The following is a 22,337-nucleotide window of genomic DNA, read 5'->3' on the forward strand; positions in this document are numbered from 1 at the left end:
CCTCTTGTATGAACTCTTCTGCTGTAATGAGTTAAAACGTTTCTGATGGCCGCTACTGGAAGCTGAGTACCTTTTTATTTCAATAAAACTTAGTTGTGTGCTCTTGTAGTCCTAGATTTTAAAATCTCGATTAACTGGAACTTTATGTTGTCTTGCTTAGAATGCTAAAATAGAGATTGCTGGAACAGAGAGGATGCTTCTGGGATTTTTTCTGGCAAAGGTTCATAAAATTGATCCTGATGTTATTGTGGTAAGTAATAACTGTGTCCATTTGTCTAAAGGCAGGAAGCTTAGGTAGCACAGTAGGCGGCATCCAAGTAGCAGAGACTTGAAGTTTAGAAATGAAAGAAGCCAATGAAAGGAGAACAGGGAACAAGATGATATGAAAGAGAAAAAAGGTGGACTGGAAAATTTAATGCAATAAGTGCTTTGAGGATAGCTGAGTGGAAGAGTAAACAGTGGACTGAGAAGCAGTGACCTGATGACTGAAGGCAGATGTCAGGACAGCTTGGGTGAATGATGGAGCTGGGGAGCAGGGAAAAGAAAGTGAGACTGAGGGGAAGTAGTAATAAAGAAAATAATGGGGATGATGGTCAAATAACAAATGGCTGGAAAGAGAACAATTTCAAATTTCTCTTAATGAATATTAGGAAAGCTTCTAATAGAGAAAAAAACTGACGTAGCTGTAGCACTATGCTATGCTTTTTGTTGAAATGCTGGGCTTTTTTCTGGAAAAAAAGGTGATGAAGGAGAAACACACAGGTGCCCCTCATGAACTTTTAAACTTTTTAAAGAATTTTGTTTCCAGGAAGAGTCTCTGGAATTCTGCTCTGCTGCATTCATCCAGAAAAAAGCCCTGCTGAAATATGTTAAATTGCATTATTCATGTGGCCCCCTAACTTGGTACTTCTGCCTTGATAAGTAGACCTTCAAAAAGAAGATGAATATTCAGTATGTTTTGATATCATGAATTATGCCCCTTCAGGATTACTACTTTTTATATTGTGTCTAACTCTTACTTCTTTTTCTTTTTAAAGGGACATAATATTTATGGCTTTGATATGGAAGTCCTTCTCCAGAGAATTAACATTTGCAAAGTCCCACATTGGTCCAAGATAGGTCGACTGAGGAGATCGGTCATGCCAAAACTTGGGGTAAAATGTTGCTTAAGTCTCATTGCTTTACTATATGCGATTAGAAATAAATTATTTTAGTTGCTGTATTTTGAATGCCTTGCTCATCTGTTTTGACTAGTCACGTAGCATATTTTGCGTACCAATTTAGATTTCAGTAGTGTTGTTAAGAGCCTTATCTCAACAATGAGACAAAGCCAAGCAGATTTAGTTTACCTGTCTCAACTAGATGGAGATATTGACAGATTAATGACTAATAGAGGTGCTTTTGTGTATAGTAAATTGTGGAGAAAATGTATGTTGGCTTGACTGGCAAATCATTCCTTAGAGAATAGTTGAGTTTTACTAGCGCTCTTCTATGAAGCTCACTGTCTCTAGCATACTTAATTATTTTCGTCTATATTGTAGGCTGCCTTGATTTTTGTGGATTACCCTGCTATTACAACAAAACATTCTAATCCATTGCAGTGGTGATAAGGGATGGCAGTTGGAGGCATGAGAGGTTCCATTTGGATGTTGGTGTCCTGAGTAGAATGGCTGTAAGGGTTCTGAGCAGAGCAGTCTTCGATATATGATGTAACAATACTGGTTAATTAATTAATATCCTTCTGTTCTCCCCAATGAGAACCAAAGTGGCTTACATCATTCTCCTCGCCTCCATTTTTGCCTCACAACAGTTCTGTGAAATAGGTTAGCTAGAGAGTGTGTGACTGGTGTAGGGTCACCAAGCAAGCTTACATGGTAGATTGGGGATTTGAACTTGGGTTTCCAGATTCTAGTCTGACACTTTAACCAATACAACAGGGGTGGTCAAACTTGCCTAATGGAAGAGCCACATAGAATAAACGTCAGATGTTTGAGAGCTACAAGACATGAACAAATCTTACACATTTTTATTGAAAAATATGCAGATTTGCATCTTTTAATGTTAATAAGATGTTAATAGTAATGAGCCTGCAAAAATAAAAAACAAAAGGAGTGAAAACAGATACTGTTAATGATAAATATTTGTCTAAGTAAAATATCTGGTCAAAACATGGAAGAAAATATGTAAGCCAATTAAATTAGAGATATTTACTGGCTATTTACCGCTAGTAGAAATCTTGTGAATCTCCATCTTCACTGTGAGTCATTGAAAATCCAGCTAATATGTAGTCAGGTCTGTATGAATTAGCTCTGTCAGGTGTTGATTTGTGACCATTGCACAATACTTCAACTTCACAGACTTCATCACAGAATCAATCCAGTGATCCACAGCAGTATGTTCTGAAAATTGAGATGAGTCGCATACTGGTTTTCTTCAGTTCAGGATATTTATTTCTGGAACTTGCCTCCAGAACTCAATTGTAGACTGGGATTTATGGATCATCTTCAGACCCAGGTCCTCCTGTAATTCCAGCAGATTGTTCTGTAACCAAGGGGGTTGGGAATTGGAGAACCACCTTTGATTACATCAACCATGAATGGATTTACAAGAAAGGTGAAACAGGGTTTCAGATTCTGCAAGTCTTCCTTTTGAGATTGGGAAAGTAAATGAAATTTCTTGACAATATGTCTCTTTGAAAATCTCTTTATTCTGAAGACTGAAAATTGTCTGAGTAAAACCAGAAACAATTTATTCTTCCGCTGGAGTGCTAAGTTGAGAATTTGTAGATGATTCATTATATCAGTAAGGAACGTTAGATCTTGTATCCATTCATCATTTTCCAGTTGAGGATATAATCTTTTCTTCAAGAAAAGTAATAATAGGCTCCAACAGATCCACAAACCTACATTGCGGGATGACAGCCACCTCGCATTGCAGTATAAAGAAACATCACTGACTTTATCTTCAAGATCCAGTTCTTTAATAAATTTTTTTGAACTGTTGGTGAGTCTTCCCATTTAAGCATATGAAATTGACAGCTTCCAGAACAGTTTTCATAACATCTTCATACTTGAAATATCTGGATGCCAGGTGGTTATGATGTATAATGCAATGAACAGGGAGAAACTGTGGAAAGCTAGGATCCCTTTTCATAAGTGCAATTAATTCTGGATTTCCTTCCACCATTGCACGTGCTCCATCTGTTACAACACTGATGAGTTTATCCAGTGGAATTTCAGCACTGGTTAAGGAAGGGTCTGTCAAGTGCATTTTTCAAGTCAACACACCACAAGTTGTTTCTTTTAGTGTCACTAAGTCCAGTATCCTATCACAGTTATGTCAGAGGAAATATAACAAGCTAATACTGCCAGCTGTGGGTTGTCTTGTATGTCAAGAATTAAGCTGAATGCAAGGGGATCCTTTAAATCATTCTGCATTTTGCCTGCAATATCAGCACTGATTTGGGAGATACACCTCTTGGTAGTGTGACATGAAGCTGCTGTCTATGTTGTTAGTTGCTGAAGTTTTGTGTTATTTGGATCTAACAATGCAACAACTTCAGTTATATTCTTAATAAATTTGCCATCAGAATATGGACTTTTAGCATGAGCAATGTTCCATGATATAACAAAACTGACTTCAATCATCATATTGGCTTCCTTACTGAATGTTGTCAACAGTGTCTGCTGCTTATTTAGTGGTGATTTTAACAGTTGTTGTTTTTCCATAACTCTGATTTAGGTGGATAATCAGACAAAAAGCTTTTGCGATTTGCTTCATAATGGCATTTCATGTTACAGGCTTTGTAATGACTGAATGATACGTTACAGTTAAGACACAAAGGTTTACTGCCTTTACTGGTGAATGCAAAATCTTCCTCCCACTCTGGCTTAAAATCTCTGTTTCCATCTTCATACTTCCTTTTTAAAATAATTTGATGATGCCATTTTCCACCACAGAATTTTCACAGATACTTAAAGAGGGGGTTTCTGTACCCTTGTCCTCTTCCTGTCTCTTGGAGTAATCCTGCCTTCAGCTTTGGCAGTCAGCTCTGTCTCACCTCCTCAACCTCTGTTCCTTCCTTTCCTGTCTAGGGCAGACGGGAACCATCCTGCCTGGCAGGCTCAGCAGAGGCTTGTTTGGCAGGCATTTGCGCCATTTCATGGCCGGCCTTGCTCTGGTCTGCCAGCTTCTGAGACATGCTGACTGTGCCTCTGTCTGATTCATGGCTGTTTGAGGGCCACAGCTTAATTGCAATGCAAAAGAGTACAGCCAGCATATCTCCGCAAGTTGCACAATATGTGTGAAAGAGCTGCCCATTTTCCCACTCCAGCACTACACCAGTTGGTTCTCTTCTCTGGCTTTTAATGCCCTCTTTTTATGTGCAAAGTGCTCTTTTTCTATAGTTCCAGTCACTGAAGTCTTGCTTTGTGCATGTGATAAGTATCTAAAAAGACCAAAGAGATGAAGCCTCATACTAAGTGAGTTCTTTTTGTCCTGGCTGGGGTTTATCATACTATCTATGCAGTATTGGTATCAGATGCAGGTTTAATTTCCTACGCTGCACTGGGGCTGTGAAAACATGATTGGGAGGCGGTTGCATTAATTTCCAGAGAGTTCATTTGGAATGTTTATACTTACACCTAGGTTTTTACTGGTGTAATGCTTTGCTAGAGTTGGGAAGTGATTTAGCTGAGGAGTTTGTTGCCTAAGCTCTTCTCTTTCTCTGCCCCTCCATGTTCACAGGTTCTACCTCCCTACCCCTGAATAATGTACCCCTGAAAAATAAAGGCATTTCTAAGTTAAACTTGTGCAGGGCCTAGTTGGTATCTTGTTCTTTTATTACATTATTTGTGGTTACATGGAAACAAGGAAACAAGGGAATCTTATTAACTGTTTAAAAACTCCATATTTACTAATGCAATGAATTATAAATAATTGTTAGGGATTAAAAAGTGAAATCTTATTTCCCCTGTGTGTGTGAAGCAGGCTGGTAAAGAAATAGCTAAGCAATTTCTTCCCATGTGTTAGTCTCATCTTCAGTGAAACTTTCAATTTTATACAACCCTAAATGTTGCTTGCAGATAAACAAATACAGGAGAGCACACCTTACATGTATTTTGTCAAGTAAGCAAGATAGAAGCCTTATATGGGAAGAGGCTCTGAAGATGTTTCTCCTTTTCTTGACTATGAAGGGTCGTAGTGGATTCGCTGAAAGAAATGCAGCATGTGGTCGAATGATTTGTGATGTAGAAATTTCTGCAAAGGAATTGATTCGTTGCAAGAGCTATCATTTGTCTGAACTGGTCAGTCAGGTTCTGAAAATGGAAAGAGTGACAATCCCACCTGAAGAAATAAGAAATATGTACAGGTATGTTGATGTTGCTAGATGCTTCCATTGTGAAAATTCAACCTGCTTCAATGATAAAGGAATTGCAGAGACATGTCTGTATTAGAAAGGCATATAATCCATCAATGCATAGAAAATTAATTCACATTTTGCAAAATGAGTCAACCAATGGTGGAAATGTCATGGATGGCACATATTCAACCTGTGCTGCATGAGCTACACTGGCTCCTGGTGGAATACAGAGTCAGGTTCAAGGTCTTGGTTTTGACCTTTAAGGCCTTGAGCAGTCTGAGAACAGCGTATTCGTGGGATCATCTCCTCTGGTATGTCCCTAGGAGAACTTTATGCTCCATTGATAACAATTTACGGATGATTCCTGACTTTTGGAAGGCCTGGCTGTCCTTGGCGAGGGGCTTTTTGGTCCTAGCCCAACCTAGTGGCACTCTCTGCCAAATGACACCAGGACCCTGTGGGATCTGATGCAATTCCAAAGGGTCTGTAAGGCAGAGATGTTCCACCAGGCTTTTGGTTGTGAGCAGCAACAGTTAGCTTTTTCCCTTTCTCCCGAGACACTTTGTAAGTTTTCTTTCTCTCAGTATGATGCTCTGATAGTCCAGAATGGGAATAAAGATCTCATAGGACACAATCTGGGATTATTAAAAAAAATAATTTATGATATTGGTTTTTAATTTATGTACTCCTTTTATGGCATAGGCTGTACATCACCTAGAGCCTAGAGTAAGTGGGGATGGGGCGATTAGTAAATCAAATCTATATATATAAAAGCAAGTGTCCTGACTGACTCATGAAGCCCAGCCTAAACGTTGGACCTAGAAACCCAATGCCGGGGAGTGCATTTGTTCCACGATTTAGAAATTCCATCCCTAAGGGGTAAATGTGTTTTCACAAAGGGGTAAAGCTTTGCTGTGTGCCTGACAGGCTGCTGCCTGCTTGCCCCCCCCCCCCCCCAATGGGTCAGCTGTGGAGCTTTCTGTTCTGAGGTGAAAATCAGTTAACTGAGGCAGTTGAACAGGAGTTCTAACTAACTCATCAACACCCAGCCCAAACCCTTGGACCTAGAAACCCAAAATATGGAGAGTACATTCCTTCCATAGTTGACTGGTTGATAGTTGGCTGGGAAGGAGATACGGTTGCCAGCTTCAGTTTGGGAAATTCTTGGAGATTTGAGGGGTGGAGAATGGAGAGGGTGGGCTTTGAAGAGGAATGGTACCTCAGATAGGTACAATGCCATAGACTCCACCCTCCAAACTAGCTGCTTCTTGCTAGGAAACCAGTGTTGTCAGTCTCCAGGTGAGGGCTCTCCAGATTAAAGAGATCAGCTGTCCTGGAGAAAATTGCTGCATTTCAGGGTGGACTGTGTGTCGTTATGCCCTGCTGAGGTTGCTTCCTTCCTGCTTTGTCCACATTGTAATTTCAGGCCAGTCACAGACTTTCAGCCTATCCTACCTCACATGCTTGTTGTGCAGATCAAAAGGGGGAGAGGAGAATGATGTAAGTTGGTTTGGTCCACACTGTGGAGAAAGAATGTGCTTTTCCTATGTAGAGGCTGTTGTGGGGGGAGGTGGAAAGCTGAAGTCAGCTCAATTCCTCTGCAGGAAATGGCTGCCTTGTGTGGGTGGGAAGACACTAAGGTTGGGGGAAGTGAATGCCTTCACTTGGGCGAGTGGGTGGGAAGACAGCAAGGGGGGGGCAGTCGCCCCGAGCTTCTTTCTAGAGTTGTTGTCTTTTCCTTCACAATGGGCCTTATTCCTACTGCTATTATATTACAAAACCAGTTCCAAAAACAAAACACCCTTCCTAAAACACACACAAATTATATACTGAGAAGTATTATAACTGGATTAAAGGTAGTTAAATATTGTAGCAAGGCATGGGTTTTCTCGCTTGTTAATGATATTACAAATAAAACTACAACAGATTTGATTACAAATACAAATTTGATTACAAATATGAAGGAGCTTTTCTTGGGGTTGCTTATTCGTTATAATAAGGGAAAGGTACTCTGTATATGTTTAAAGTCATGCAGTTTCTTTCTTTTTGCTGAAAACAGATTTTAGTGAAGAGATCTAGTGAATCCTAACTCAACTAGCTCTGTCATTAGACAGGAGAGAACTATCTAGATCAGGGGTGGCCAAACTTGCTTAATGTAAGAGCCACATAGAATAAACATCAGATGTTTGAGAGCTGCAAAACAGGGAGGAAGGAAGGAAAGAAAATAGATTCTGAGATGGAAAGAAAGCAACTTTAACTTTTAATGCATTCTCCAATCCACTGGCTGGCTTGGCGAAGTGATTTAAAGAGACAAATGCCTTCTCCAAGCCAGCTAACAGGGCAGTGGGGTCTTCGAGAGCTACACAATATGTATGAAAAAGCCACATGCGGCTCCCAAGCGGCAGTTTGGCCACCCCTGATTTAGATTAATGGAAATCTGCTACAAAAGAATTTTTGTGTTCTCTCTCTGGCCTTGTGTTTTTGAATGGCATGATTCTATACTCCAGTAAAATTTATTTAGGTACTCATTATTTACATATGAGATGGTGGTGATCACAGTGATTTAACCCAAGTCGTAACCTGAGGCATCATCGTCTAGTTTCTTTTAAAAAAACTAAATCCTACACAATAGGCACCAACACGGGTTGTGGGTGAACTGCAGGGGCAGCTTCTGTAGCAGGAGAAGCTTCCTTGTCAGGCCCAAGTATGATTGTCAGGATCATTGGTAAAATTGATTCAGATGTAGCACAATAATAAAATAGAACAGTCGTTGCCTGCAGGCTCACTGTTAGAGCTGGAGGTGGCCAGAAGATTGTCTTGATTTGTGCCTCAGTCAAGACTGCTGACTTGCAATGTATACTTCATTGTGTGTAATCTTTGAAGTTATTACAGTTCTTGGGGTTCTACTATACATTGTGAATGAATACTGAATGTCTTGATACGCATTTTAATCCACATGAAAGTGAAATCCTAGTAGTAGTAATTGCTGTGCTTGTGGTCAGATAGGACATCAGTTGTATCAAATTTGCAGCAGTGATAACTACTAATGAAGTCTGTCTTTATATGTGTATCATGATAATTTATATTTGCATAGCTTCAAAGCATGGGAAAATTTATTAAAATTTCCTCTTCTTCATAGTGATTCTCATCACTTGTTTTACATGCTGGAGAACACCTGGACTGATGCCAAGTACATTTTACAAATAATGTGTGAGCTTAGTGTTCTTCCACTAGCCCTACAGATCACAAATATTGCTGGGAATGTTATGGTAAATCTAAAGTTTTTTTTAAACCGATTATTCAATTATTGTATTGAATTTGCATGTGTAATTTTATTTATTGAAAAATGTGAAATTGTGATTCCCTTTTTAAAATGACATACATAAAATGCAGTTCATAGTAAAGCACTGTTGCATCTTAGCAGCAGTGGTCATCAGTATGGTGGCTGGCAGAGTAGCTGCTGCAGAACATCTGAAGAAGTGAACTCTAGACCACATTTTAGGCTTCATGGTGCCATAAGACTACTCTCTGTTTTTGCTGCAACTGCTAGTACCTCTCGAATTATACTGATAAATGATGCTGATTTTTGTGCCTGCACAATCACCTGCATTCATCATGTTGGTGCATGTCAGAATTGACTGGATTGAGAATAAAGTCAGTTAATACAAAGAAGCATGATTGGCTTTGAAAGTTGGATAGGGAGGTAAAATGGACATTATAGACAAGCAGTGCAGCTTTCCTCACCCTGCAGGACTTAGAATCCAAGGAAACCACTTCTTTGTAAGTTGATACTTTATTTCCATTCTTATGCATCATCTGGAGTGGGTGGGGAAAGAGAGTAGTGGGACAGCCATGTGTTTACACTTTCGACCTTTGAATCAGTTAAGCAGCTTGAGAAATAGAAACTCACCCCATGTAGTTTTCTACCTCTTCCTAGCAGGACTTCGGGTTTTTTAGATATAACGTGTTACATATAGCACAGACAAGGGATGAGGATAGAGAATGCAGTGTGAGAATGTGCACATGCAAAACATTTTAATCCTATTTGGAATGTTTGTAATGGAATGTTCTGTAGAGGTTTGATGGTCCTGTAGGTGAAAAAACTGCAATCTAAAGTGGTTTTGAAGTATCCCAATTTATAGTGTTTGTTGGCCAATTATAAAATATTGCTATGGTGTGGTTTCCTAAATTGGCCAGAGAACACTCTGAAACCTAATGGAATTTGGAAAATATGAGGTTGCTGTTGTCTTTATTATTGTTAGCCTTTTGACTCTTGTTAGTAACTTTCTGTGTGACTGTTCTCTTTCCTGCAGTCAAGGACGCTGATGGGTGGGCGAGCTGAGCGTAATGAGTTCTTACTGCTTCATGCATTTTATGAAAAAGATTTTATTGTGCCTGATAAGCAGAATTTTAAAAAGCCTCAACATAAACAGGTGAGGTCCCTCCCTCCCATCTCTCATATGTAAAATTCTGACAAGCTCAGTTGTCTTTGTTAAAATGAGTTTGGTTAAATAAGAATTTCAGTGCAAGTTATTTCTTAGAAACAAAAAAGGACATGCCTTTTAGCCATTTTGTGCTGTCAATCCCACATTTTTGCATGATGCTACTACTGATCGTTTTATTACATTGTAGATCTGTGCATCATTATGAACCCTCTTAGTACCAAATTAGGTAGAAAGTATGAAAATTTATGAAACTGGAAGATGCAAAAATCTGTTGTTTTCTGTCTTTAACAAATTCCATGGGTTTTCTGTTAACTTTTAATCCACAACTAGTTGAGTCTGTTGCTGAAAAGTCGCCCAACAAAAAGTTGCCGCTTGGTACTACTTAGTATTTTATTTAGTTATCCTTCTATCTCTCTCTACTTCTGATATTAATATTTGAAAATGTTAATAAATAAATTTCATTTTAAATAAAAATAGTTTAAGGGGTTAATCTGCCATGAAGATAACTTCCTACAGAGTTCTGTATAAATAAGCCAAGAGTAAAATATTTTGAAAACTTTAATGTTGCATGTCATTACCTTTGGCAAATGCACACACACTTTCCCTTGAAACTGGGGTAGGAGCCTTGAAAATGAATTTTAGACAATGCAAACATGCAGTATGATTAGTCTGGGTGTATTTATAAGAAGATTGCTTATTTAAAATAATTTTCAATTCAGGTTTTAAAAGAACAGTTGTTTAGTGCAGGAAGGGGCTGTTCATACATATGAGGGAAACAAATGTGTGCTTAAAGATAAGAACACATGGCAGAGTTCATGGCACATCTTCCTACATAGAATATGGGTTGTTGAAAGTGTATTTGCCTTGTGCATGTATGAAACAATGTAGGAGCACTCAAAATTAACAAGCAGCTAATTTCTTATGGAGCTATAGAAGGATCCAAGTAATTCATGGTAATTATAGCACAGGTTTAAAAACAGGCAAATATTATCCCTTGAACTGGGTGGAAGAGATTAATTAGTGCTTGGCTGGCTTCCTGCAAAGTTTTTTCCCTAGCAGTAGCGTGTTCCATTAAGTTTGTTTTGTGAACTGGGGAAAGTAAGCCATCTAGGAGAGAATGTTGGGGGGGGGGGAACTCTTGGGGGGGGAATCAAGTGCTTTCACTGATTTTCTTTCTCCCCCTCACCCTGGTTGTAGCCTCCCCCAAGCCACACTGCTCTTGAGTGTCCTGTAATCATCTGGAGAAGCTTTTAGGGGATGTCAGAGATGCTGTTGGAGGAGATAGAAAGGAATCGTCTCCTGCAACTGTGTGCAAAAATAACTTCCTCTTGTACAGGAAAATCTTTCTATCCAAGCCCCAGCATATAATAGCTAAGCCATGACACCTAATGATCCCACTATAGCAATCTATCCCAGGGCCCATTGTTCATAGCAAATAATATTTTCCCTTCTCCTAATGGAAAGTGGGAGCTGACATATATTGGTATGGTAGTTTTAAAAGTTCTTCATAATTTTGCTTTTTCCAATATCTTAAGTATCTAGCTCAGAGGTATCAAGCTCATTTGTTATGAGGGCCAGAGCTTGTATTAATATGACTTTGTCAGGCTGGGTCACATGCACCATAAAATGTAATGCCACATATGAAGATATCAACTGTATAAGGCAGAGGTGTTAAATGTGCAACCCACGAGCCAAACTGGCCCTCCCAGGGCTTCAATCAGGCCTGTGGGGTTCTCTTCTCCCCTCACTCCTGTCCTCACCCTGTGAAGCTTTGAGTCTGCAACAACGTTCCCAGCCCCTGTCTTCTCTTTGCAGAGGCTAAAGCTGAAAGCAAAGCTTCAAAGAAAATGCGGAATAGATTTTCTTTTCGGACTTCTGGGCAGAGCAGATGTGAACAGAAAATCCATTCCACATTTTCCTTGTAACGTTGTCTATGTGTTTCAATGGAGAGGAACTTCCCAGCATTTCTGAGGCCAGCTGAAGCTTCCTGAAGTTTTGTCTTTGCAAACCAAGCGTTGATGCTTTGAGCCAGCTTTGTCTTTTCTCAGTGGAGTGAGAACTAGTGCCTAGTGAGTATAACTTGGGAACGCACAGCCAAAGGGGGATATTACACTGAAGAGCCATTGCTAATCTGAGTAGACCTGGGGGGTGGGGGAGATGAAGCTTGCAATGCCTTGCCATTTCATATTTTCCCAGGCTGAGAGCATTTTATTTTTTTAAGTTTCTGCTGTTATCCTTATGCTTTTTCTTGATGTTTTATTTTTAAAATTGCATTGCAAAATCCCACTATCCCCCTCTTTCTGTTTTAAACAAAATATTGCAAGAGTATTAAACATGTTTGTATTTTATGTTTAAGAATGATACATTTAATTGTGTTGGCCTGTGTCCTCTGTAAAGTCTATATCTCTGCCATCTGGCATTTACATTTTAGGACATGCATGGCTCAGCTTCACAAAGTCCTATTTGTGTCCGATCCAGCCTTTCTAGCAAATGCGTTTGACACCCCTGGTATAAGGGATGGCAGCTGGTAATCTCTGAATTGGTGTGTCCTCACTGCAAGGCACCATGGACTGAGGTTGTATGCAGAGAAAAACCCTCATGGGTGAACTGGAGAGCTGGTGGTGCAGTGCTGGGCATACGCACCCATGCTGTCTGGAAGGGGGGCAAACCTCTTCTCCATCCCACTTCTACCACCAATGCTGTGATCCTGGGCCCAGTGGTAGAAACACAAAGTGGCTGGGTGTTGTGAGCTTCACCTTGCCCCTGCATTACTATGGTGGGGTGGCCCAAGTCTGAGGCCATATGTATGGGAGGGACTCAGGCCAAACAAAGCTCAATAAGCTGGAGATAACCATGTGGCAGTGGCTGCCTCCGTACATAGCCACAAGGTGATCCATGGTGGGGTGATGCTGGGGATTCAAGCCGGAGATTGTCAGCAGGCCACATGGCCCCCATGCAGTGCAGCTGCTCCAGGGGGAGAGGGAGTTGCACACACAAGGCAAAACATTTTGCATAGGCTGCCCAGCTTTCAGTATAACCAGAGACTGCTGGCACAGCCTCCCCCCTCCCGAGGTGGCAGCTGCCTATAGGGGAGGGAGGCCTGGCTGCCGAGTTGGATACACAGTGGTAGGACTAGGTTCCTGATGTGTGGAAGAAACTTCTGAACAACATCCGCCATGAGCCAAACACAGCCGCCACATGGAAGTGGAGCAAATATGGTGCTGGCCGCCAGCAGAAGATCATCTGCACCCACCCATGTGCAAACACGGATCACTGTGGCCATCAGGGACAGTATCCCCAGAGTTGCAGGCCAAGCAGAGAAGTGTGCAAACCCACCTTGGGACCCTGAACAGGCATGAATGTGGTTGTGAAGGTTCCAACTTACCAGTGAGGCTGCCACTGAAGTGAAATGTTCTGCTTGACTGCTGTAGACAAGGTTGTTCTGCTGTCCTGAAGCTACAATAGGAGTGGTGTTGCCCACTTGCCCCCTCTGCAGCCTCCTCTTCCCTCTGTTGCATCAGTTGCTCTTGGACCAGTTCTGTCTCCTGGCCCTTTTTGTTTGACACCCTTGATTCTAGCTGACAATACTTTAGCAATTAATCCCACATTATTTGCCTATACCCCCCTCTTTCTATATTTTATATGTGCCTCTGTGTGTGCATTTGTGTGTGTGCGCATCTGGAAGTCATGGCAATGTCTGGTTATTGACCCCTACTTGGGGGCCTAGAAGATATTCACAGGAGTGGCTGAATAAAGTCTGCCCCCGCCTCTGGTATTTTCAAAGTGGTTTCCCATCCAAGTACTTAGCAGAGTTGACCCTGCTTAATTTCTGAGATCTGATGAGATCAGGCCTGCCTGGGCTATCCAGTTCAGTCTTGAAGGAATTATATGGTTATGTATCAGTTTTTGTATGTTCTGTCCATAATTTCTTTATTTTATGATACATTCTATCCTATACATACTCTTTTAGCAGAAAGATACACAGTACTTCTGTACTAAGGCTTACTCCTAGCAAATGTGTACATGATTATGGCCTTATTAGTCATACATTTTTATGAGTGGCATTAAGTACCAAGCATTGTTAATGTTTCTCGCTCCATGTTTTCACATATCTTGTTACTGAGGTTATTTTCGCTTTGTATCTCTAACTGTTATATAAGTTTTCTTATCCAAACAGTTCAGAGGCAAATCTTAAACATGTCACAGTTACTGTCTCTGAATCGTAGAATTTCAGCTTGGTTCTTTAAAAAAAAACTTGGTCCTGTTTCATGTTTTAAATAGCTAGATGAAGATGAAGATTTTGAAGGTGATCAGAATAAATCAAAGATGGGACGAAAAAAGGCAGCATATTCTGGAGGCTTAGTTTTGGATCCAAAAATTGGTAAGACTTGTCAGTAGATCAAGCCATAGGTAAACTAAGCTACTTTAAAGCAAGTCATTCCAGAACATTTTTTGTGAAGTGCAAATACCATACTAATGGGAGTTTTACAGGCAGATCATTGAAGCAATGCTGTTGCTGCTTCCATTTTGGAAATACAGAAAAAGACATTAATGTTAATTGAGTGAATAGTGTATCCTCAAGTGAAAGTGGAGGAGGAAAATGCATTCTTGTAGTATTTAGACCTATTTGAGCTGTTGCACAGAAATACATTTTCTTCTTTCAGTGGAGCACATGGAATGAGAAATTGTATACAAATTTGTAGATGTCGTATGCAATGTGAACACAGTATATAAAATTGAGAAATTGGTGTGTTTAGCTGATTATAGGTAGGTAGATGAATATAATAGTAATGAAAGGAGAACTTTATGGTTTCTATTCTATTGTGAAGATTTTCCTTGTTGATGAATAAAGATGCTGCTTCCCTGATAATCTGAAATGGCAGCTGACCCTTAAGTATATCTTAAATCATCATGAATGTGTAGCTATAAAAGAATTATACACTGTGCTTTGGGGGATAGTGGGTAAGCTAGTTTGCCTTTAGAATGACGTGTATTTAAAAATCATTTTCTCTGTTATTTCTTAGTAGTGGATGCTTAAAATTTTTTCAGTGTCTCCTTTTTGTGGTGATAACTGTAAAAAAGGTATCCTATAGTAACATAGGAGCTTTCTGGTCAACCCTGGGTAGTTTCACAGGGCTGGATCGTTCCACTTCTGACAAATCTGCATAATTGGGTAGTATTTACTGGTATAAATACAATAATTTGAAATACTATTTTAATCTGGACTGCAATTCTGAGTGGATCATATGAATAAACAAACTCAACAAATGTAAACTATAGTTTATGATAGCTCTGCAAGCTTCTCCTTTCTTGCAGAAATATCCAACTTACTCTCCACCTCTGGTTCTTCTACATTATAGATTGATGTACTTGTCTAGGTGTATACAGTGCAGCATAAATCATTATAATCCGAAATCTGTTTTTGTTTTATTTCAGGCTTTTATGACAAGTTCATTCTGCTTCTTGATTTCAATAGCCTGTACCCTTCAATTATCCAAGAGTTTAACATATGTTTCACGACAGTTCATAGGATGACTTCTAATATGCAAAAAAGAACAGAGGTATGTCTTTAGTTTTATAGTCATTTTAATATTTGATTTACAACAGTTTAATGTGTATGAACTGACTGCAACTGGAATGTGTTAGATTTAATTTCACCTATATCATGATTTGGTGATAATGAAAATGTTCTAGAGTTTTTCATGTACTTTTTCAGTGTTCCATCATTTTGATGACAATGAAGATGTGAAGATTTTTCTTGTTGTTTATTTTATTAAAACACATTTATATATTGCCATTCCTTGTGACTCAAGGCAGCTTATAATAGTTAAAACATTTTCGGTTAAAACCAAAATAAGATAGCAAACCCCAAATCTCTCCCCTTAATTTTCATAGTTTCTAAAAAAAATCTGTATAAGTGTCTTAGCACCTAGAGCAGGGGTGTCAAACTCATTTGTTATGAGGGCCGGAACCGCCATAAATGTGACCTTGTCGGGCCAGACCACGTGCAGCATGAAATGTAATGCAAGGTAGCGGAGATATAAACTTTATAAAAGACAGACAAACACAATTAAATATTTTTAAAAACTGAAAACATCTTTAAAACATTAGCACTCATTGGTCTTAAAGGTGCTTTCTTTGTATATCTCCTGTGCGATCCAGGAACTGGGCAAAGAAAGCTCTGGCTCTTTCCTTCCTTCCCCAGGGGATCTGGGGGGTGGGGAGGGGGAACCACAGCCAATAGAAGGAAGACAGGCTTGGCTCCTGCGCTTACATGGAAACCAGTGTGGTAAGATGAAATTTACTTATGGATGACCAATATATTCCAAATGTCCCAAAATTGGAGTTCCAAATGCAACGATAGACTGGTAAACGAACCGTTTCCCAGAATGCTTCGTCAGGCACAGATGTAATATTGGGACTAACAAGTGATACAATCACAGTAACTTTTCAGGTCAGACACAAACTGCTGGCACTTATGGGGGCCTGATAGAAGCCCTCCGATGGCCTGATTCAACCATTGGGACACATGTTTGACACCCCTGACCTAAAGTGTGAAACACCAGATTTCAGCTATTGCCACATTCTTAATCCAAAAAGGATCAAGCTCTCTCAGCCCTTTAAACCCATTTCAGTCTGGCTTGGTCTCGAATCGGATTAATTAAAATATCTTTTCTTGTATGAAACCACCTGTCAGTTAAGTTTGACCTTGGTCTGTGTGCCATACCTTCTGGCTAAGATTGGTAGAAACCAGAGACTTCTGTGGTCAGCTGATATATGAAATATTCTCTCCACTGTAGCTTGGCTGGTGCCAGTTAAGCTTCTTTCACCCAGACATTCTGTTGATTATTTTGTTTTCTGTGGTGTTCTCTGCCTCCTTTATATAATCAGTTCATTGATTGATGCCTATTTTATTAATCTACTGAAAGTTTTTGCTGGATTGGCTTAATGTGATTTTTATGCAGAAATTTTCTGTGAGTTTTGATTTTAATAATACTGATTGAATTTGTTGGATTTTTATTTCCTTTCCCTCTGTGACTTTAAACAACCTTTTGTAGATGCACCCTGTTAATCCTTTTTTTTCATAAATTCCCAAATTGGTGCCTAGGTAATAGATTTCCTATTGGGGATCTTAAATAAGTTCCTTTGAGTGCTTTTTCTGTAGTTAGCTGCATGACTGCTTTGGGAGCTGACACTCAAAAGCATTTTGTTTTTTGGGTCTTAAAGCTTAGTGGTAATGATGGGCAAGGAGGTTTTTAGTTAGCTCAAATGCTCCAAGCTTTCTTTGATAAAAATCTCAGGATGTTTTTGAAAGTTTCCTTCTGGATAATGCTGAGATACTGCAATCCTCAAAAGCTCATGCCAGACCTCCATGCTGCATCCCGCTTCCTGAAATTTATCCTTATGAGGACGGATGGCAGAGGGTGGTTACAGTAGAGGCTGATGGGCAAGTGTTGATGGCCAAAGTGGATGCTTTATCTGTTAAGGCATCCTCAAACAAGTGAGAGAAGGTAGCATTTCTGCATAGGGGGCTGTATTTCTTAATTCCCATGACTTTAATAAATGCCTACCCAAATGTCAAGGTGTTTCACCACTGCTGCCAGCCCTTCCTGTTACATGAGTCTTAAAACAAAAGAACTATAGCAAAGTCCATAAATGTACTACTTAGTTTTTTACAAAATAATGTGCTTGTGCCATGTACTGAATACTGTAGCTGTAGAATATTCAAATTGAGTAAATTGATGGAAAGTTCTTTTTGCTTTAAAAGTTATCAGTGATGAATTTCAAACAATAATTTTACAGGATGGAGAAGAAGAAGAAATTCCAGAATTACCAGATCCATCCCTAGAAATGGGAATTTTGCCTAAAGAGATCAGGAAACTAGTTGAGCGAAGGCGTCAGGTGAAGCAGTTGATGAAGCAAGCAGACTTAAATTCTGACCTCTACTTACAGGTATATATAAGAACAAACATTTATTTATTTAATGGGCTTCTATCCCGCCTTTCCTCCATGTAGTTCAGGGTTGCACACGTGGGGTTTTTTTTTGCCAGTTTTATTCTTGTAATATCCCTAGGAGGTAGGTTGAGTGATTGATAGGTCCAGGTCACCTAGTATGTTTCATTGCAACTGGAGATTTGAACCCAGGTCTCCTTGATCATAGACCAACACTAGCCACTGTACCACCCTGTATACCATGCCTTAGTTTGAGTGCAAATTGGGGGTGTTTGTTTTATTGGAAGGAGAGGTGAGAGATTACAGTTATAATTTTTTAGTCAACTCATTGTCTTGACTATGGGTAATAAGATAAATGTATGTACAAAACAGCAGTAACAAAACATTCAATTTTCTTTAAAATGGTCTGTTGAATGGGGATCTGGATTATTTTGTCCCAGTCTTTCTGCCCCTAGGGCAAACGGGTCCACTTTCTCTGTTGACCTCTTGCTTAGAAGTAAAACTCGGTTTAATTGTGGCTTGACCAAAAAGTCAAAACAAGAAAGGAGCAGAGTCAAACAAATGCAGCTTTTTATTCCTTAAAAACAGAACATTATGTAATAAGAAATGCCCCCCGCACTGTCCTCACCATAGAAGTAATGCCTTAATGAATGAAGAATACTCCTAAAACATCTGTCTAGAACAAGTGAGGGCACTTATTGAGATTTATTTTTCAACATTAATGAAATCTTCATAGAATAGAAGCTCTCTGTATTGGGAAGGTGCTAAGGTCAATATATTAATTTTCATAGTTAAGTTTTGTCATGCTGAGAACCAAACAGACAAATAATGCTGTGAGAAGACATCAGTCTCATCAACACACTGGAAGTTATTCTTGAATGGGTTGTGCTTTCTCATTGATCTGCGGGCAGGGAATATGCAGATTTTCGCAGAGGCATTCACTATCCTGAGGAGGTGCTCCATTCCCCCTAGTTCATGTCTTACCAAGCTTCTGAGGAAGATGAATCCACCTTGAGTGTGGCAATCATTGATGACAAGTGACTTGTCCCTGAAGAATGTAACTGGAGATAGTGTAAGTTTGAAGAACAGGATAAATAAACTCTAGACAGTCTCCCCATCAACCAAGGTAGTTTTTCCCCAATTCCTTCTCCAGCTAGGGCAGGAATGGATACTTTACAACCTACTGACAAGAAAAAACCTTCACAGTAAATCTTAGACTTTGTTCTCTGTCAGTGGAGGAAAGTATCCTTGTATGGGATATAGAAAGCTCTACTATTCTGGGTGGGCACAGCGCAAAGGAGAGGATATACTGAAGAACTACCTTTTGGAGGACTCTTCTGCCAACTAGTATCTGTAGGAATGTCACACGACTCAGGGTTGATGTTCTCGCATCAGTCTGTCCAGTCTGTGCTGCTCTTCTGACTGTCAGTGGCTGCGTTGCTTTATTATATACATTATTCTTTACATAATCATTTACTAACAATGTGCAGAATGAGACAACTAATCTTCTTCATGGTCTGTGCAGTCACACACATGGGGAGTTATCGGCCTGGATTGAACCCAACCTCGGAGAATTCAAAGCAATCTTTGAGCGTTTATTTTGGCGCGCACTTCCTCTCGTCCCGGGGAGGAGGCATCCACTGCGCATGCCCAGACGAGAGGGAGGCACCTCACCCACCCAGTTTCTTCTTTACCGCCGCCCGGGATACACCTACCTCGCTGAGTCTCCTCTATTCATCGCGATCTTCATCCTTTTCCTGCATTCTTCCTCACTGTTTTCCTCACCGTTCGTCGTCGTCTTCTTCAACTCACTGGTATCGTAATATATATATATTACTATCCCTCTCCTCTTTCGGCTTTTTCTCCTTCTCCTTCCCTTCCCCTCCTCCGGGCGGATGGAAGGAAAAGACAAAATCACTTTTAAAAAGTGTGTTTGGTGCGCCTCAAAAATACCATCTACCGACGGACATTCTTTATGCCTTTTCTGTCTGGGTGAGGCTCATCATACCGATACTTGCTTGCATTGTAGCCAGTTTGGGAAGCAAGCAAGAAAAAAATGCACGGATAGACTCAGAAGCCACTTGCTAGAGTCTTCACTGCGCCCAACAATGCCCCATACTTCAGGATCCCAAACCTCGCCATCTTCCCTATCTACTCAAAAGGGAGTGGCTCGACCGGCAGCTTCCATGGCCTCGGTTCCCAGTAAGCTTAAGTCCGGGAAACATTCCAAGAAGAAACATTCCAATTCTAGGAAGAGACATCGCATAGAGTCGACTTCTAAAGACCCTTCGATTTCGACATCACCAAAAACTAAGTCTAAGAACCATAGACCTTCGGATTCGAAGTATCCAACAATGATTTCTGAATCGCACCTGACTATCGACACTGCGACCCCGGTACAGACAGCACCGACTCCATTGGAAGCCTCGGTGCCCATCGATACCGTGCCTCTTAAGGTCGTACACATTCATTCTCGGTCTCCTTCAGTTCATGGATCTTTACCAGACAAGATCCTTGACACCGAATCTCCAGATTCCAGCAGAAGTCAGCGCCCTAACATTCTCGGCGCACACCCATTCCGGGAGGTCCCGATGCCTACCAAACAACAAATACTGACGCCTGCATCTCCACCACTAAGAGAACCCTCGACACCGAGAGAGCCTTCCACTCGAGTTCGAGCTGAGAAATCTCAAAGTCGTCATAGGGAACGCTATTATTATTATAGCCCATCAAGGTCCAGGTCACCATCTCGCAGGTACCGAAGATGTTACAGATCATCATCTTCGGATTCCCATTGGTATTGATACCGTAAAGATATCCATACACCTAAGCACAAACTATGTATTAAGATTGGGTCTTTGGTGTTTTGTCTGTAGAGTCAAAAGCAGCCCTGAGATTGACAAAGTTGGCATATAGACAACTTTTACTTATTTGGAGTGTATCTATTTCTCAAATGAACTAGAATAAAAGCAGTATCTGTGGCAAGAAACTGGATCTAAATCCTCATTGTTCTGCAAATTTAGTTTTTGTCTTAGCTCAGTAGTCAGAAAGTATAGTAAATAATTCTGCCGCTATGGTTTAGTATTCTGACAGGCCTCTAGTTGTCAGAATGACACCCTGTTCTTGTGTAATGTGAAATTAAGGCACAAATGGCCAGCAGAACTTGCAAAAAGTGGTGATAAAAGGTAACCACCATCACAAGTTTTTTTTAAAACTTCAGACAGGATACCATCTCTGTATGGAATATTATTTCTTGCCAAAACACCAATTATGCTTTTCATTTCTGTTTTAAAAAATTAAAAGCAACACATTTTATTGTTTTTTGTTGTAATGCCAGTTTTGTGGTAGCTAATGAGATGACTATATTTCTTTTCAGTACGATATCAGGCAGAAGGCTTTGAAGCTAACAGCAAACAGCATGTATGGTTGCCTTGGATTTTCCTACAGCAGATTCTATGCAAAGCCTCTAGCTGCTTTGGTGACATTCAAAGGCAGAGAGGTAAGCCAGTACAGTGCCCATCTGTATATTGATAACATTTGAATTTTTCAGTGAGTGACAATGCTTGTAAGTATTATACATCTCAGAGTGGTTTTAGACTTTGTTGCTAATCTGAAAGTTGGCTTAACTGTGTTCAAACCCACAGTAAAAGCGTATCAAACACAGCTAAGAGAACTAATAAAAGTAAAAGAGATGTATTCCCTTGTCAGCTTGCAAGCTGAGATTATCCACCATGGCAAGCAAAGTTGTTTGTAAAGGTGGATTGAAAAGTGTTATAGACAGATAAGCCATCCAGGAATTTGGGGCAGGCAGTAGAAGAGGGGAGATACATAGCGGTACTTAGAAGTATATGGCAGTTCAGCTGAAATGACAGAAGGAATCCTTAGTGGAATCAGAACTGCTTTTCAGACAAACCAAAAAAGACAAGGCTATTTCACTGAAGTTAATAATTATGAACGTCATGTGTTTTTAGCAATAAAGATAACTGAGACAGCTCCTCCTTGAATTAAGTCTGCAGAGCAGTCCATATGTGATTGTGAGGCTGCCATTCCATTCTACTCCCTACTAGGGATGTGCAAAAAAAAAAAAAAAATTCGGTAGTACACGGATTCGGAAATATATGGGGGGAAAAATACGGAATCTCGTATATTTCTGAATTCCTTAGTCGGAATAGCTGCATATACAGTAGAAGCACGGCTATTTCCAAATATACGGCCCCATTATACCCTATGGGCCATTGAAATCAATGGCAAATAGGGTATATTTGAAGCCGCCTGGAGGGGAGGAGGTTTGAGGGAGAGCCCCCAAATTTGCAGGGGACTCTCCCCTACAAACCTCCCAAGTCCCAAAAAGATTGGGCCAGGGGGTCCAATTCCTGGGGCACCCAAAGCCAAACTTAACTTCACACCAGAGAATCTCTATAGGACCCAAATGCACTATATACATCTATCTACTCTATGAACCCTGCCACACAAAACACAATCTGCTCAAGGCTGCAGCAAACCCAGATGCCAGCTCTCCAGCCCTGCCCCAAAGAATGCGGGGAGAGCTGGCCAAGCACAACAAGCATGCTGGTTCT

At 40.3% G+C, this 22,337-nt stretch overlaps 1 protein-coding gene and 1 non-coding gene across 2 annotated transcripts in view; both read left to right on the plus strand.

Annotated features, from left to right (window-relative positions):
• POLA1 (DNA polymerase alpha 1, catalytic subunit) overlaps window positions 1–22,337 on the plus strand; it is a 492,305-nt gene that overhangs the window by 29,214 nt on the left and 440,754 nt on the right. Inside the window, exons 18-26 of the mRNA XM_060234091.1 lie at window positions 161–250; window positions 1,038–1,154; window positions 5,196–5,371; window positions 8,502–8,631; window positions 9,676–9,795; window positions 14,089–14,188; window positions 15,244–15,368; window positions 17,611–17,760; window positions 21,137–21,259. Coding sequence (XP_060090074.1) covers window positions 161–250; window positions 1,038–1,154; window positions 5,196–5,371; window positions 8,502–8,631; window positions 9,676–9,795; window positions 14,089–14,188; window positions 15,244–15,368; window positions 17,611–17,760; window positions 21,137–21,259 — 1,131 coding nt within the window. The remainder of the gene's footprint in view (window positions 1–160; window positions 251–1,037; window positions 1,155–5,195; window positions 5,372–8,501; window positions 8,632–9,675; window positions 9,796–14,088; window positions 14,189–15,243; window positions 15,369–17,610; window positions 17,761–21,136; window positions 21,260–22,337) is intronic.
• Window positions 14,835–14,968, plus strand: LOC132569213 (small Cajal body-specific RNA 24). The gene has a single exon (XR_009555254.1). It is a non-coding gene; the product is annotated as a small Cajal body-specific RNA 24 (non-coding RNA).

Source organism: Heteronotia binoei, chromosome 3 (genome assembly GCF_032191835.1).
Source record: "Heteronotia binoei isolate CCM8104 ecotype False Entrance Well chromosome 3, APGP_CSIRO_Hbin_v1, whole genome shotgun sequence".
In the NCBI taxonomy this organism is placed as follows: Eukaryota; Metazoa; Chordata; class Lepidosauria; order Squamata; family Gekkonidae; genus Heteronotia; species Heteronotia binoei.